This window comes from Lissotriton helveticus, chromosome 5_1 (assembly GCF_964261635.1).
Source record: "Lissotriton helveticus chromosome 5_1, aLisHel1.1, whole genome shotgun sequence".
In the NCBI taxonomy this organism is placed as follows: Eukaryota; Metazoa; Chordata; class Amphibia; order Caudata; family Salamandridae; genus Lissotriton; species Lissotriton helveticus.
In genome coordinates, this window is record NC_136065.1 from 2,001,070,852 (window position 1) to 2,001,087,094 (window position 16,243).

Below are 16,243 nucleotides of genomic sequence, written 5' to 3' on the forward strand. Positions count from 1 at the left end.
GAGGCGATCTTCCACCCTGCTGAGTCCCCACACATACCGGGGGCCTCACCTGCAGACACAACAGTGCCCTCCAGCGTGGTTTGTGCTTCCTCATCTGGCTTTGTTCTTCCTGCTCCTCTCTCATCCAGACCCCACCTCAAATTCTAGATAGTTGGCAGTGGTGGCAGATGTAGTAGTTTTCCTGTTGTAGGTGCTTTGTGCGGGCGGTAGTCATAGTGCAGCTCGCAAAAGCTGGCCCAACTAGGAGAAGGTGAAACCAGTGTGGCTTGTGGCGTGGAGCCAGCAGAGTGGATTGAGTAGCTCGGGGTGCTGCGTTTCTCCATGCCCAACCTGTTGCCATCTTTTCGACCGCTTCTCAGTGGGCAATTTTTGCACAGGATTGCTGTGCACGAGAATTCCATTGCCAATGCACAGGAGCATCGCTAAATTCCAAAATGCATTGGCAATCCTGTTTCGCTTCCTGTTGACAAATGTGGGGTGCCCCTCTAAAGCACTGAGCCCCCAGACTAGGGAGGTCACCCGTTGAGTTGCAGCGCCAGTACAGGCCTACCGCTGTGCTTCGGTGGACAGAGCAGAAGCAAAGGGTTTTGGTGAGTCTATTGAGGGTGAGCCTGGGAGATGGTTGGGTCATGTCCGGCAGTCGCTCGCGTCTGGTGCTGTGAGTCGCACTGAGTCAAGGAGGGGGCGCGCAGGCATTGATGCCATGGATTTAGAAGAGGAAAGTGGGAGATTTTAGACAAATAATTGGGAGAATGTATTCCCCAATTGGCTTCTGTTAAGCACAGGCAAATGCAGACGGAGACAGCCAAAATAAAGCAATTCTTTGCTTAAAAAAATCAAGATTCTCCCGCCTGAATTCGGTGTATTGACATGCATTACGTAGGTGACATCTGGGTGGCTGCGGTCTTTACTTGGTTTATACTACACACTATCAGCTTGAACAGATAACTGAAGAAATGTGGTTTATAATACTGGCATGAGTCCAGACTCCATAAAGTGCATGTTTAGAGCACTTCAATTTTCTCTGTGCTGGAGCTCAATCTACAGCCTTGGTGGGCCTGGTTAAAGCATTTGAAGGCCTGAAATGGCGATATTTGAACTTCAGTCAAACGGCTCATCTCAATTCAAACTAGAGAGAAAAACAGCCATCATAGCTCACAGTTTAAAAGTAAAAGGTATGTATTTCCCAAGCATCCTCCTCCCTTCTTTTCTTTTCTTTTTTTAACACAGTCACAAACGTGACAGCAACTATAGATTTCTGGACATGTTCCAAGCAACAGTAGGCCTTCAGTTACCACACTTCTAAACATGCTGGTAATCTTTGTCACAGGGAGTGACATAAAATTGGTAAAATTGAACAGTTATAATAAGGACAAGGAGAGAGACAGAAGTCTAATTTAAAGCCTGTCCTTGCTCACTATTATGTGACAAAGTTAACAGACTTCACGAGGTCCTCTGCTTCCTAATAAGAGGGATAAAAAAAATGTAGTAAACGACGAACAATTACAACTCAAAATAAGTGACTGCAGTGCCCAGGGACATCATCTGCCTCGTCCTGGATCCTGCTAAGATCAACCCAACCGAACCAACAACAATTAATGGAAACACTACAAACCCACTTAGCCAATTCAGAATCAGGCAGAATACTGCGACATGCATTCTTAAGATAGACAAGATTTGAAGCACACGAGAAATTAATCAGCCAGTCAAAATTATGCAAATATAGGTAGAAAACGGACCATTACCCTTTAAACCTTGAAGCACCCCAAATCCATGTGTTCCCGAACATAAATACTGCTCAAATATCCAATGTAAAGATAAACACAAACAGACTGAGAGTTAACAACCAGGATCACTTAAGAAGGGATGTGACATCCATCAACTAGTGATGAAAATCAAGCCTGTGAAAAGGACGCACTTCCCATAATCCTGCTCCACAAAGAACCAAAACACCGCATTGTAAGGCAAATTCTGAACAATATATATCGCAAGAATATTTGAAAGCAGTTGCAACAAATTAACTCAAACTCAGATAAACAACCTTGAAAAAGACTTATGTGATGAAATGTACTCCAAGTTATTAATAATGCCCAAATATGTGATTATGTCTCCAAGCTGGCGCTACAATCTTCCTAATTCGGACAATATTGTCAAATTATCAAAGAGTCTCCGAGCCTTGTCCCATATAAACCCCATAGACATAGTATTTATAGAATTCTTATCACCACAAGGGACTGAAACAAATGAGCCAACTTTATTTTGTTGGGTCTCCTGAGACGTAACTTGACAGGGTTATTTCAAGAAAATGTATTCAGAATGTGTGAATAAAAATGTCTAAATCTACGTAGAACGTCTACCCATTTCAGCTAGCGCTTTTAATTCAAAATCATTCACATTTGACGGTTCAATCTCTATCATCAATCAGGAAGGCCCCACAATCAATCATGAGGAATCCAATAGGAAAAGCTATGACCAATATTAAATATAGGTCTCGGTTTGTACCATCATCTACAATATTGCAGTATGGATGTCAAAGTACCGAGCAAGTGGCCTACTCAAAAACAATTTGAACTGGCTCCCAGCAGCATTAATTCATCGAACAACGAGCTGAAACATGGATCAAATTCCGAGATCAGCAGCTTTGAAGCTATTACAACTATGCGCCTGGAATGTGGTAGGGTTATTAAAGATGATTGAAGACCACAACAAGATATTACACTGGAACCAATAATCTATCTTCTTACTGCAAGAGACGTGGACACGACATCCAATCCCTTTAATTTGATACATTGACTTTAATAACTTTGCCTTTAAAGACAAAAGGGACACCAAAGGGTGGGCTAGCAATTTATGTCTGGACAGATCGAAATGTGACTGTGACTCATATACAAATACATCCATCTTGGATCGTAGTAGTAAATACCAAGCGATGGTCATTGGAGCAGCATTTACCCCCTAATTATAGCTAACATTTACATTATTCCATCACACAAGGAAAAGCAGGAAATTGTGGGCAACTATATTTGGTAACGATAGACCTCAAAGCAGAACATAATAAAGCTGCCATACGTTTTTGGGGACCTGTGAGGGGACACAACATCGGACCTGGCCCTGGCCCTTCCACGATAAAGAAACACACGTACCTGAAGTTGCTAGGCATCCAAAGTCAAGGTCCGGGAGGCTTAACACACCCCTTCGTCCTCTGCCCACACAGGATCTCTGGTTGCGGGACGACAACAGAAGAGGAGGGACTAACCCCGGAAGGACTGGATCGGGGGATGAGAAAACGGACGAATCACCATCCGAGGAGTGTGAGCAGTCGGATGAGCAGCCGAGGACGCCAGGAGAGGTACCGGAAGACGCTGCACCGAAAGACGCTGCACCAAAGGACGCGGAAGAACACCCAGAGCATCGAGAGGAGGAGAACGAAGACGACGAGACGTGGAGCGAATATTGGTGGACCCCACAGGAGGAGGCTGGAGAGCGGCCATAACTCTGGAGAGTTACGGCAGAGCCGGTGAGTCAGTCGGGTCGGGAAGGGGAGGGAGAGGGGTGAACAGGGAGGGGATGGTAGAGTTATAATGGGGAGGGGAGGAGAACGGGCACGAGTGTTTGTTTTTATTTTTCTACATTGTTGACTGCACTTTGGATCCTGACCCATAGACCCTTAACTCTGGACAACCAGTTATATACGCTGTTGGCATTTGACTTAAATATACCAATTTACAGAAACCGTGTGCACTCCTTCTACTACCTCCGTTTCTTAGTCACTATAATTTCCCCGTCCCCACAACGTAACCCCTTCCAGACCGCATGAGGCACCGAGTTGGTTGGTGACGGGTTAACCCTAGTACCTGTGTTTAGGAAGGAAACAGAACTGACTGCTCCTTCTTTTTCTTTTCTCTCATGAGCCTCCGGGGGAGAAGCCCTACCTCAGAGGAAGATCCAAGTGAAGAAGAGACCGAAGAAGACGTCACTCCTGAAGAAAGTCCAAGACCCCCAGAGTTTGAGGAATCTTCACAAACCCTTAGCTGTACCTTAAAAACTGTCAATAAACGGTCATCTTTGGCACACTACATACAGCCTCCTCGTCTGTATAGCCGTCTCGCACTCCCACAGGGCCTTAATGCGAACCTGTTTTCTCTGCCACAACAGCCCAAAACTTTATGTGGAGTTTACCCAACCAGTTTGCACTGCCAACCGGTAGACAATAAAATCTGAGAAAATATTTTGACAACATACATCTTCACCTGTTTACGAGTAATAAATGGAACAAACCTTGAGGATCAACCTCCCGCACAGGTATACGTCTCCATTAATTTACTACATGTTAGTAACTCTTTCCTTGTGTAAACACGGTTAATTTTTCAAAATTTATTGTAGTTCGGATATTGACTATTTTCCCAAGTTGACTGGTATCCACCAGGACTATTCTCCATCCTCAAGTTAAGAACCTAATTACTCCCACATACACAGCAAATCAAGAGACTGAAATACAATGGTCTTCTGATTAAGGATATCCAGGTGCAGGGCACACTCCTAGAGAACGAACACACCTGCTGGTAATCCTATACAAGATAGGGAGAAATTCATCAAGAAAAGTCTTCCTCTCTATACTAACACCACTTCAAGAGAGCGCAATATACTAGCTTGACGAACAATGAAATTCAATGAATCACTCAGGCCCTGAAATGGAGAGAAAAATAAAGATCAACTGGGAATTACGAGTGATAAAGAAAAGTCCAGAAGATAAAACAAGAAGATAAAAAAAAAAGAGGTTTGGGCAGCAAAAAAAAGGAATATTATGATCAATTTGGGCTTAAGCTGTGTACGCAAGCCACAGTAAATATTTGAAGTAATTTTGGAAAACTATCAACCATATAGAAAGAGCTTGCTTCACTGCCAACAACTCTGACATCTTTACATGGGTAAATTACCTCCGCTCTAAATATATTGTAAAGGGGCAAGATACCAGGGTTTTCGCTGAGAGAGATCAAAAACTGTGTCACTCTCCAGAAAAGTTAGTCCTTCTCTAGGAGAGAGATCAACAACAAAAAGTAGTTTCTGCACAGAGCAGAATAACAGCGTCTTGATGGCTTATAAAGAAAGACAATTGAAAAAAACCCTACCTTCTGGTCAACAAAATTAATGCTGATTATGTAATCGTGTCATGGAAAATGAGCAAATGATGGACTCCTGGAGGGAGGGCAATCCTACACTCAATATTTACAAGTCAAGTTCAGTAAACTATCTATGGTAACACATCAATCATCATAACTTCTGTAGAGTACAAATCTTCATAATTCCTTTTCCAACATGTCATGATCAATCATGTGCCAATAAAATGCCCACTGTGTTATGTTTGTTACCTGAATTTATAAAGCGCAAGCAGTTACTCAAAGGTGTCAAGGTGCTGGCACTGTGGAGGACTTCGTGGCACTTCGTTTTTAAGGCTTTTCTAAAATTTAGTAGATTAGGAATGGATGTGGGGTGGATGCTTATTCCATTCCTTGGCTGTGGCGTTAACAAAAAGTCTGCCTCCCCAGTTTGTCCGTTTTATACCTCTGGACTACCAGTTACCCGGAGCCACTGGACATGAGGTTCCTGCCTGGAAGGTACCACTTGAAAGATTTTTGCAGAAAATCTGGATCAATCCTATAGAGAGCCATAAGGGCCACACAGAGGGCTTTGAATTGGATCCTTTCCCTGACAGGAAGCAAGTGAAGCTGTTTGGTGGTAAGGGCAACAGAATTGTGTCTGGGTGTCCTAGTAAGGGCTCTGGCTGCCGCATTTTGAAATACCGGAAGTTTGTTGAGATGTTCCTGCTTGTTATGGTAAAGCATTGCAGTAATTTATTTTCACCAGTACAAGAGTAGAGATAACTGGGCACAGTCTGGAATGGAGAAACATATATTTTAAGCAAGCTCAGGACAAAGAAAGTAGATGTAGTGACTGCCTTGATTAGTGTCCAAAACCACACCCAGATTTTAGATCTTCTTTACTGAAGCGGGAAGGGAACCCTTTTCTTGAGACCACCTAGCTGGAGCCCATAGAGTCGGGTTATACTCAAACAAGGGTTATCCTCAAACAAGATTACCTCAGTTTTCCCTGAGTTACGTTTTAGACAACGTTGGCTCATCCAGTGACCAATTGCTAGCATGCAATTATTAAAATTTACGTCGGTGTGAATTTTTTTTGAAGACATGGCAACCACAATATGAGTGTCATCAGCGTGGTAGGACAGGTCAAGACCAAAGGATCTCCTCAATGCTGCATGGAAGTTAAACAACTATGTTAAAAACGTGGGGCTTAGGGTGGACCCCAGCTGAACCCCACATTTCAGGCTAAAGGGTTCTGATGCAAAGGTATCAAGGGCCGCCATCTGTTTCCTTTTTGAAAGAAAGAGTCCTAAAAGTTTGAGAGTGGAGCCCTTGATAACGACAGCCCTGAGATAGTCGATCAAGATCTTGAGGTCGAACGTATCAAAAGCTGCAGATACGTTAAGGATCACCAAAGCTGTACTATCACTGCCACCCACTATAGTTATGATTCCATTGGTAGTCTTTATCAGGGCTATTTCGATACTCTGGCCACGTCTGAAACTGAATTGAGTGGTATCTAGCAACTAATGATCGAAAAAGAATTGGCCCAGTTGCTGATTCAATGATTTTTCAATAATCTTGGCAGGTAGGGCTAGGCGAGAGATAGGTCTATAGTTTTTTTGGTGCCTCAGAATTGAGATTGGCCTTTTTTTAGCACAGGAAGGATAGAGGCCTCTTTACAAACCGAAGAAAAGAGTCCAGAAGACAATATAGTGTTAAAGCTCGTGGTCAAATATTCTGACACTATTTCTGCAGCCATGTTAATGATAGAGGGAGGACATGGGTCCAATGGAGAGCCTGATTTAGTTGTTTTTATAAGTGACGTTGCTTGCTGTGGAGTAGGAGGGGAGAAATTAGAACAATTTGGATTTTCCAGAATAGGCATATTTAGGGGGAATTGTTCAGACTAGTTTTTTGCGTCTGTCCAATAATTTAGTGTATTTGGACTACTGTATCCATGAAGGGGCGAGCCAAAGTATTACAGAAGTCCTCGAATTTATTGTTCAAGGTACTCCTGGGAAGTGATGCCTTACTAGCCACAACCTTATAAATCTCTTTTGGAGAAATTATCGGCATCAGTTATTTTGTGGGGGAAAATATGTCGACTTTGTGTTAAGCTCAAGGTTTTTATACATTCTAAGGCAGGCCTTATATTTATTTTTTCAGTGGGATTGTAGTCCTTTCTCCAGAGTTTGTCTTGTTTTCCGCTTTCCTGGTTCTTCCACCTGAGGATTTCAGAAAACCAAGGGGCAGGGGGTTTGTTTCTTATAGGCTTCAAGGTTTTTAAAGGGGTGGATACTGCTTCTGTCAATTTGCAAGAAGATAGTTCTGCCTTTGTATGCTAGAAATATAAAATCAGAAGATACACAATTGATGGACGGAATGCAGAACAAATCAAAACATTCACCCAGTCCGATCTGGGTTAAATCATCATTCTTTGGCTCACCATGTCACCCCAGTTTAGACCTGGCCATTTGAAAATCAGTCTGTGCCTCATGGGAACAGTCCAGCTCGAACTGCGAAGCCAGGTCCTCACTGGACCGGAAACAAGCATCCTAAGACCGGTTTCGGAGTTTCACCGCTCATCAGCCAGGATAGCTTGTATCCAGTGGCATAGTGAGACATATCAAATCATCAAAATATGGTACCTAAGAACATGGCAGTAATTAAAAAAACAAATCCTCTTCTGATGAATATCATTAGTTACATGCCCAGGGGAGCATGTCATGAGAGGTGTTTGACAAGAGAGTATGGCTTACAGAATTACGACCCAGATAAAATTTCAGATGTACTGCTAAAATAACATGACCTGGAAGATACCACTTCGGAAGCGTGCCCTTCAGGCATGCCTTTAGATGTATTGCTCCGATAATGTGCAAAAGTCATCTTTACGTACCTTTGGCATACACACTTTATATTTGTCTTTTAATAAAAGTGTATCTCAACCTCTGAAGGATAGTTGCTCAGTATGTTTATGGTTTTGAAAATATAGACTTGTTTCTTTTAGGAGAAGTTTACAAGTTATCTAGACTGGTCAAAGAAAGAGCTGGAGGATACGCTAGAACTGCTTCGCAAAGAAGAGACCAAATTAACACAAGTGGAGGTAAGAGAATAGTAATTGTTATAACAGTAGTGTGAAGCATGCTCTCCAAACATTGTCGTGCTTTATAAGTTACTAGCAAGACCAAAGAATTTGTGTCGGGGGTCTGCCGTACCTAGATTTGGGTTTTCCTGACTGTACTTTGAAACTGAAGCATCCACAAATATAAAGGTATAAAGTCAGTTTAAGACCTCAGGTTTTTGAGAATTTTTGTTTGGATGCTGCATAAGGGTGAACCACTGTTATACTGATTTGTGCTTAGATGTCTTCTCTGGAGAAGTGACTAGAGTCCAAGGGGTGATGGTAACAAGGATATTATTAAAGTGCATTACTACATGTTAAGGCAGAGGTCTCCATCCTTTGATATAACGAGAGCTACTTCTGATCAATGAAAATAGTCCCAAGCTGCTAATGGCTTGGCCATTTTTACAGTAGTAACCACATCAAATACAATCACTATAGTGGCCGCACCATGTATGATTGCTAGTAGTGATCACCATCTTACCAATATATCATATCGATAATATTGATTAATACAAAAGCATGTAAATATGTAGGTTTAAGTAAGTATAGATTTACTATCCTTAACTCCATGTCAACTGAAGCCAATATGAAAATCCCTGGAGGAAAATCTTACGTACTTTCACACCATCCTTTCAATCATTCTACTCAGTGACTTCACCATACATACAATTTACCTCCCTGCACCCAAAGTGCAGAAACCGATCCCAAATATACTCTCAAACTGAAATGTAATGCTTACACTATTTTATTAATATGAATTCCCTTCTGTTTGAATTAAAATCTTGGAAATATTCCAAAAATATACATACAATCAATACATTAAAACATTTTTCACAATTTGTACATTCCACTGTGTTTAGTCAAAAAATGCAAGACAATAATAACAAATCATAAAAAACAAAATGAAACCCCAGTTAAAAAACAGTCATGAATGTCCTTGGATTTTCCTATTGTCTTAAATTGTCTACAGAACCCTGTTCCCTGGAACATGTTGGGTCATCTCTCTCTCTCTTTTACTTAACTCCATGTCTACATAAACCTGCAAAATAAGTAGTGGTGGAGACAAGAATGTAAATAAAGTTAAGCTCCACTATAAATAATTACCATCCTTGAAGTGGCTATACCCTCTGAATTACTTACTGTGCTTGGCTGCACTAGAAGGAGCTACTTCCAGGGTGAGCTACCAGTAGCTCCGAGCTATGCACTAGAGACCCTTGTTTTAAGGAATCTTAATCGGGTGTCTCGTGTAGTATCCAGTTCCCTCCCGGTATCTGGTGTATTTTCCTGCATGTGTAACTTGACTGGGGTCACAGGTGTAGTCTGCATTCCTCAAGCTTCCACCACAACCTCCCCTCATTACTGTTCTTGACCACAAGGACATCCAAAGTTTGACTTTGATGTCCAGCAGAGCTGAAATTTCAAAAGATGGTTCAATCCTCCTGTGGTGTAAATCCACCCATTGGTGCTAGGTAGGGTAGATGACCAATCGTAAAACCCAGACTCATTAGTTACTTTTTTTCTTTCAGAATTTAAGCAATTGCGGCATATCTCCAGGTCCCCAGTTATTTCCGTGGAAATCATTTCTAATGATCTTGTGTACTATTAGTCATCAGCTATCCGCTCATATTACTTATCATGTATACAATCACTTACAAGAATTGGATTTTTTCAGTAATCTTATTTAAACGATTGATCATTCTGTATCAACCGTGCCAAATTATCTCTGTTAAAATGGTCGAAGTTGTCAGGCTTTGTCAGTCATATACGTGCTTACCACCACAGGATTAGAATACGTATAGAACCTTACTGAGCATAAGTTGCGTATGTACTGAACTGTCATCATGTGTCGGTCAACCTATTCAGTAGTAGATACAATCCTGCTTGGACTGCCATGTATATAACTTCCTTAACAAGGTAGCAGACATATATTTCAGCCTTTTTAGGTTTCGCCTGGGGCCGGAGCTCCTAGCTCCGCCCAGGAGCAATCTTATGTCCCTACAGTGTTGGCCTTAGTCCCGCCTCTGCTTCCATTGGCTAGCTCCATAAATGGAGGCTAGCCATTGGAACAGAGATCTGTCCGTCATGGCCGGACCAGATTCGTGGGCGTTCCCGAGGTTTTTTCCCTCTCCGCCTCTGCGATGTCGTCATCGCGGCCGTGGGCGGGGTTTATTTTTTTATGTAGTCCGTTTGTTTTCTTCCCATTCCGTGGCCGACCGCCGCCGGAAGAAGTCCAGGTGAGTGCCCGTTCCCGCCCCACCCCCCTCCCGCTGACCGTGCGTGCGCCGTTCCCGCCCCCCTCCCGCTGTCCGTGCGCCGTTCCTGCCCCCCCCCCCTCCCGCTGTTCGTTCCCTAGCCGGGAAATAGTTATCGTGCGGTGGAGTCAGGCCTGGCGGCTTTGGAGTGCAAACGGGTGAGAGGCCATAGCGTAGCGTTTGGAGCACATGTTTATGGTGCCGGGAGCCTCGGGTTCGAGCCCCGGTGAAGCGATTTAATTGTAGAGATATTTTCCTATTTTCAGCAAGAATCAAAATATATGCTGGAAAAAGCAAGGTTAATTATCCAGAGTAAGAAGATGATAGGCGCTTGCTGTTTTTAAGTCATGGGTGAGAACATGAGCAGTGATATCGCGGGCAGAGCGAGGGCAGCGTTATTCGGTAGGTGGAGGGAGGGGCTTTTCGTTCCGACCCGCATGGCGGGATGGGGTGCGAGTTGGCCTACGGGCTAGAAGAGAGCAGTGTTCGAGTATTTAGCGATGAATGATAAAAAAAAAAAAGAGCAAGCGCGGTCGCGAGAAGCGCGGGGTATGATACCGCCAGACTTGGGGAACAAGGATCGATCCTCGGCAACATCTCGTGATTCTGGGCAAATACCTTAATCTCCCTACCGAAATTATTATGTTCGGGTGTAATGTAACTGGTACTCTGTAAAGCGCTCTGGGACACCGGGTCGAGTTTGCACTATATGAATCAGCGTAGTTGGTAGAGCGGTTGACTGTGGTCTGGGAGACCTGGGTTCGCGCCAAAGGGGCAGCGCAACAAGCGTATATATTTCCCCAGAGTCCGAAAGGATTATTGCTTTAAATTAGACTTTTAGTAAATGAAAGAAAGCACTACTATACTTTTATTATAAAACGGGTAAACTATGTTAATTGTGTAATTTTAGCAACAGAGGATATTAAGCGTGCTAAACTGCCGGTGCCAGCTCCTAGAGGTCGCGAGGGTCACTTCGGCCTTGCAGGTTTTACATTAGCGACCCGGGGCTCCTACTTGCTAAAACTGACAGGACATAACGTATAGAGCCTCAGACACCCCGTGATCTGGGCCGAATAGCGGGGTAAAGTCACGAGCAAGTCATACCGATGTTTAAAAAAAAAAAAAAATAAATAAATTGTAATTGGATTTCTGTAGCGCTTGCTGCCGCTGGCCAGGCGTCAAAGCGCTTTCTTTACGGCGAGTGGCACGTTATCAGGAACACAGCTCTGTTAATAGCACTAGTTCTTGTAACACTGGCCCAAGCCGAGGAAGGCATGTCAGAAGCACTTGGGGGCAGAGAGTCACGGAGCCCGGCCTGAATGCTCAGGAGCTACTGGTCTGGGGATATCTTTCGTTTTAGACTTTGTCTGCAATGGGGCAGTGTCGGTCACAACAAGTCCAGTAATAGGGCATATTTTGGCACGTCCGGCGCTCGCCAGGATAGTGCGCCTGACAGATGGATCTGTGGTTGGTTGTAAAGGTTTAGAATAGATTAGGAGCTGTGTGCAGAGGTGTACAGCGGGGGTGTTGTGATGCATTACAGACTGTATCAGATACAGGTATAGCCACGTCAGCGCATGTTCTTCATTAAACTCATATGCACACTTCAACCAGGATAATTTAATGCAGTGCATCAGATACAACAGAACTCCCCAGGGTTGGGTTTACTGTTAATAATGTAAGCATTTATGTCATGTTAGAAAGAAGTAAACAGTTCTAAACATGCATTGAAAGATTTTCCAGGAAGGCGAATGGTACAGCGATTATTTATGCTGGTTTATTCAGTTACGTGTATACAAAGACATTTGAATACATTTCTTATACACAGGGGGGCACATAAAAATAGCTGTACAATGTGCTGGTAAAATGCTGTGTTATTTACACATAACAATTAAGTGACACATGTAATAGCCTATCTTTCTGTCGTCTTGGGCAAGATTCGATATTAAAGGTGCGTGTTTTATATACATGAAAAAGTCGGCAGCAGAAACTCGCTTTGGTGATGCTCTCCCAATTACCCTAAGTAACAACATCTTATGTGGGGCCAAGGGGTAACATCCATTTGGTCTTCTCGGCAGTTATGCAGCTGGGAAATGTTATCCAAACCCATCTACCATTGTAACAATACAATTAACTATTGAGGTCGTCTGTCCTGGCCCTCTATTTACACGAAACAGTTTTCCGCAGTTAAGTTGAATAAATGAAATGAAATTTCTACTGTCCAAGGAAATGTCCCCTGCCTGTAAGGGCTTGGCGGCTGTGTAAAATACTTAATATAATTTCTTTGTACTAACCTTTGGTAATTATTAACAGTTATACTATCTCAGGAGGCAGACACAAGCATTGCACCACACAATCTGTCAACTTCCAGTAGTGTGACTGCTCCAGAGTGGGTGTGTGTGTGACTGCTCCAGGGTGTGTGTGTGTGTGTGTGTGTGTGTGACTGCTCCAGAGTGTGTGTGTGTGTGTGTATGTGACTGCTCCAGTGTGTGTGTGTATGACTGCTCCAGTGTGTGTGTATGTGACTGCTCCAGTGTGTGTGTATGTGACTGCTCCAGAGTGTGTGTGTGTATGTGACTGCTCCAGAGTGTGTGTGTGTGTATGTGACTGCTCCAGAGTGTGTGTGTGTTTGTGTGTGACTGCTAAAGTGTGTGTGTTTGTGTGACTGCTCAAGTGTGTGTGTGTGTGTGTGACTGCTCCAGAGTGTGTGTGTGACTGCTCCAGAGTGTGTGTGTGACTGCTCCAGTGTGTATGTGACTGCTCCAGTGTGTGTGTGACTGCTCCAGTGTGTGTGTGACTGCTCCAGTGTGTGTGTGTATGACTGCTCCAGTGTGTGTGTGTGTGTGTGTGTGACTGCTCCAGTGTGTGTGTGTATGTGACTGCTCCAGTGTGTGTGTGTATGTGACTGCTCCAGTGTGTGTGTGTGACTGCTCCAGAGTGTGTGTGTGACTGCTCCAGAGTGTGTGTGTGACTGCTCCAGAGTGTGTGTGTGACTGCTCCAGTGTGTGTGTGACTGCTCCAGTGTGTGTGTGACTGCTCCAGTGTGTGTGTGACTGCTCCAGTGTGTGTGTGTATGACTGCTCCAGTGTGTGTGTGTGTGTGTGTGTGTGACTGCTCCAGTGTGTGTGTGTATGTGACTGCTCCAGTGTGTGTGTGTATGTGACAGCTCCAGTGTGTGTGTGTATGTGACAGCTTCAGAGAGTGTGTGTGACTGCTCCAGTGTGTGTGTGACTGCTCCAGTGTGTGTATGACTGCTCCAGTGTGTGTATGTGGCTGCTCCAGAGTGTGTGTGTGTGTGTATGGGACTGCTCAAGAGTGTGTGTGTGTGTGTGACTGCTTCAGTGTGTGTGTGTGTGTGACTGCTCCAGTGTGTGTATGTGTGTGTGTATGTGACTGCTCCAGAGTGTGTGTGTGTGTGTGACTGCTCCAGGGTGTGTGTGTGTGTGTATGTGACTGCTCCAGGGTGTGTGTGTATGTGACTGCTCCAGGGTGTGTGTATGTGACTGCTCCAGGGTGTGTGTGTATGTGACTGCTCCAGGGTGTGTGTGTATGTGACTGCTCCAGGGTGTGTGTGTATGTGACTGCTCCAGAGTGTGTGCGTGACTGCTCCAGTGTGTGTATGTGTGTGTGTATGTGACTGCTCCAGAGTGTGTCTGTGAGTGACTGCTCCAGTGTGTGTATGTGACTGCTCCAGAGTGTGTGCGTGTGTGACTGCTCCAGGGTGTGTGTGTATGTGACTGCTCCAGGGTGTGTGTGTATGTGGCTGCTCTAGAGTGTGTGTGTGTGTGTATGGGACTGCTCCAGAGTGTGTGTGTGTGTATGTGACTGCTCCAGTGTGTGTGTGTGTGTGTGTATGTGACTGCTCCAGTGTGTGTGTGTGTGTGTGTATGTGACCACTCCAGTGTGTGTGTCCATGTGACTCCTCCAGAGTGTGTGTGTGTGTGTGTGTGTGTGTGTGTGTGTATGTGACTGCTCCAGGGTGTGTGTGTGTATGTGACCACTCCAGAGTGTGTGTGTATGTGGCTGCTCCAGAGTGTGTGTGTGTGTGTGTGTGTATGGGACTGCTCCAGAGTGTGTGTGTGTGTATGTGACTGCTCCAGTGTGTGTGTGTGTATGTGACTGCTCCAGAGTGTGTGTGTGTGTGTGACTGCTCCAGTGTGTGTGTGTATGTGACTGCAGTGTGTGTGTGTGTGGGGCTCTGGGAGTGTGTGTGGGGCTCTGGGTGTGTGTGTGTGTGGGGCTCTGTGTGTGTGTGTGGGGCTCTGTGTGTGTGGGGCTCTGTGTGTGTGGCTGGCTCTGGGTGTGTGTGGCTGGCTCTGGGTGTGTGTGGCTGGCTCTGGGTGTGTGTGGCTGGCTCTGGGTGTGTGTGGCTGGCTCTGGGTGTGTGTGGCTGGCTCTGGGTGGGTGTGTGTGTGTGTGTGTGTGTGTGTGGTAGTAATTGCTATCTGCTGAGCTCGTCCGTAGGGTACAATAGGTCTCACAGTTGCGAGAGATTAAGCTATTGGCAATGTAAATGGCAATGCCATTTATTTATCTGTTTTCAAAACCAACACATAAATAAAAATTGTCATTTACAATGCCAATAGCTCTAACTTTTCCAAAGGCGAAACCGTTGCATTGTAAATGCTTGTTTGCTGCTGTGTTCCTGTCAAGGAAAGAGCTACATTGTAATTTGAGGCAAAATACAAGATTCCAGAGTCCTGTGTTCACAGCGGAGGAATTTAAGCTTGTTTTTAACTGTCCATGCAAGAAGCCAGCAATGTGAACATCTGTGATGATTTATCCTTTTTTAAATCTTTTTTCATAATAATGTAAAATAAAATCCTTTAGTGGTATGTAATGATTAGTTGCTGGCATTCCGTTATCCTATTGGCTGATATTTTGGGGTGATGCAAGTGGAAATTGTTTAATAATGTACCACGGTTTCGAATATCCAGTCCATTAGGGGCTCAAGATCCGATTTAGCAGAGAAGACGGCAAGTGCTTACACTACTGTGTGTGGGAATGATTTCAAAGTTCATAAATTATGAGTCATTTGCATTAATATAGTGCTCTGATGTAAAGAAGTCCAAATCCAGGAATCAACGGAAAAACACAGGTTTTATTGTAAAAGAAAGTTGTCTCCAACAAAAATCTTCTGGTCTGTCAAACGCTTCAACTGACTCACCAACATTCTAATCTGCACTCCCAGAGATCAGGAGTTCCATGGAACCCAGTATTATGGTAAAATGTAGGGGGGTTCCACAGTGGAAGATACCAACTTTACAAACACTTGAAGCTGAGGAATAAAAGTATAACAATATATATACACAAGTTTAATTACAACATACTCCCTACCCACTGACAAGCCGTTGGCATAGTATTACTGAAAAAACACATATAACTATTATTCTTTCAGGGTTTGGCCACTAGGCACTGGATTAGAAAAGTACTAGCCAAACCAATCCTGAACTATTTTCACATCATGCAAAAGGCTGATGACGGAGTAACTCCGGAGTATTGTGGTTCTTTCTCTTCTGCCTCATGTCAAAGGAGGCACCATACGCTTTAAATGGCTTTGAATCCATCCTTGACTGTACTACCAGGAGAAGCTCAATTGTGTGCGCGGCATTGGCAGGATCCAGCTCCTCAAGCCTCCCTGTCCTCGTTGAGGCTTTTCCCAGGGCCTGGTCATTACTTCTACATTGTTCTTTAGAACAATTAATCATGTTTTTGTGTTCAAAGTATTTTATTAGTTTGAGAAAAGCAGCTATACACTCAGCTGG

The 16,243-nt window shown here is 44.0% G+C and overlaps 1 protein-coding gene and 1 long non-coding RNA gene across 3 annotated transcripts in view; one reads left to right on the forward strand and one right to left on the reverse strand.

The window, feature by feature from the left end:
* Positions 1-3,515, reverse strand: part of LOC144756159 (uncharacterized) — a 95,016-nt gene extending 91,501 nt beyond the window's left edge. The window contains exon 1 of the long non-coding RNA XR_013595091.1: positions 3,144-3,515. This is a non-coding gene — a long non-coding RNA (uncharacterized LOC144756159). The remainder of the gene's footprint in view (positions 1-3,143) is intronic.
* Positions 1-16,243, forward strand: part of LOC144756158 (E3 ubiquitin-protein ligase TRIM39-like) — a 218,696-nt gene that overhangs the window by 6,567 nt on the left and 195,886 nt on the right. For both annotated transcript variants that reach the window (XM_078645738.1, XM_078645739.1), the window contains exon 2: positions 8,110-8,205. In XM_078645738.1, coding sequence (XP_078501864.1) covers positions 8,110-8,205 — 96 coding nt within the window. The remainder of the gene's footprint in view (positions 1-8,109; positions 8,206-16,243) is intronic.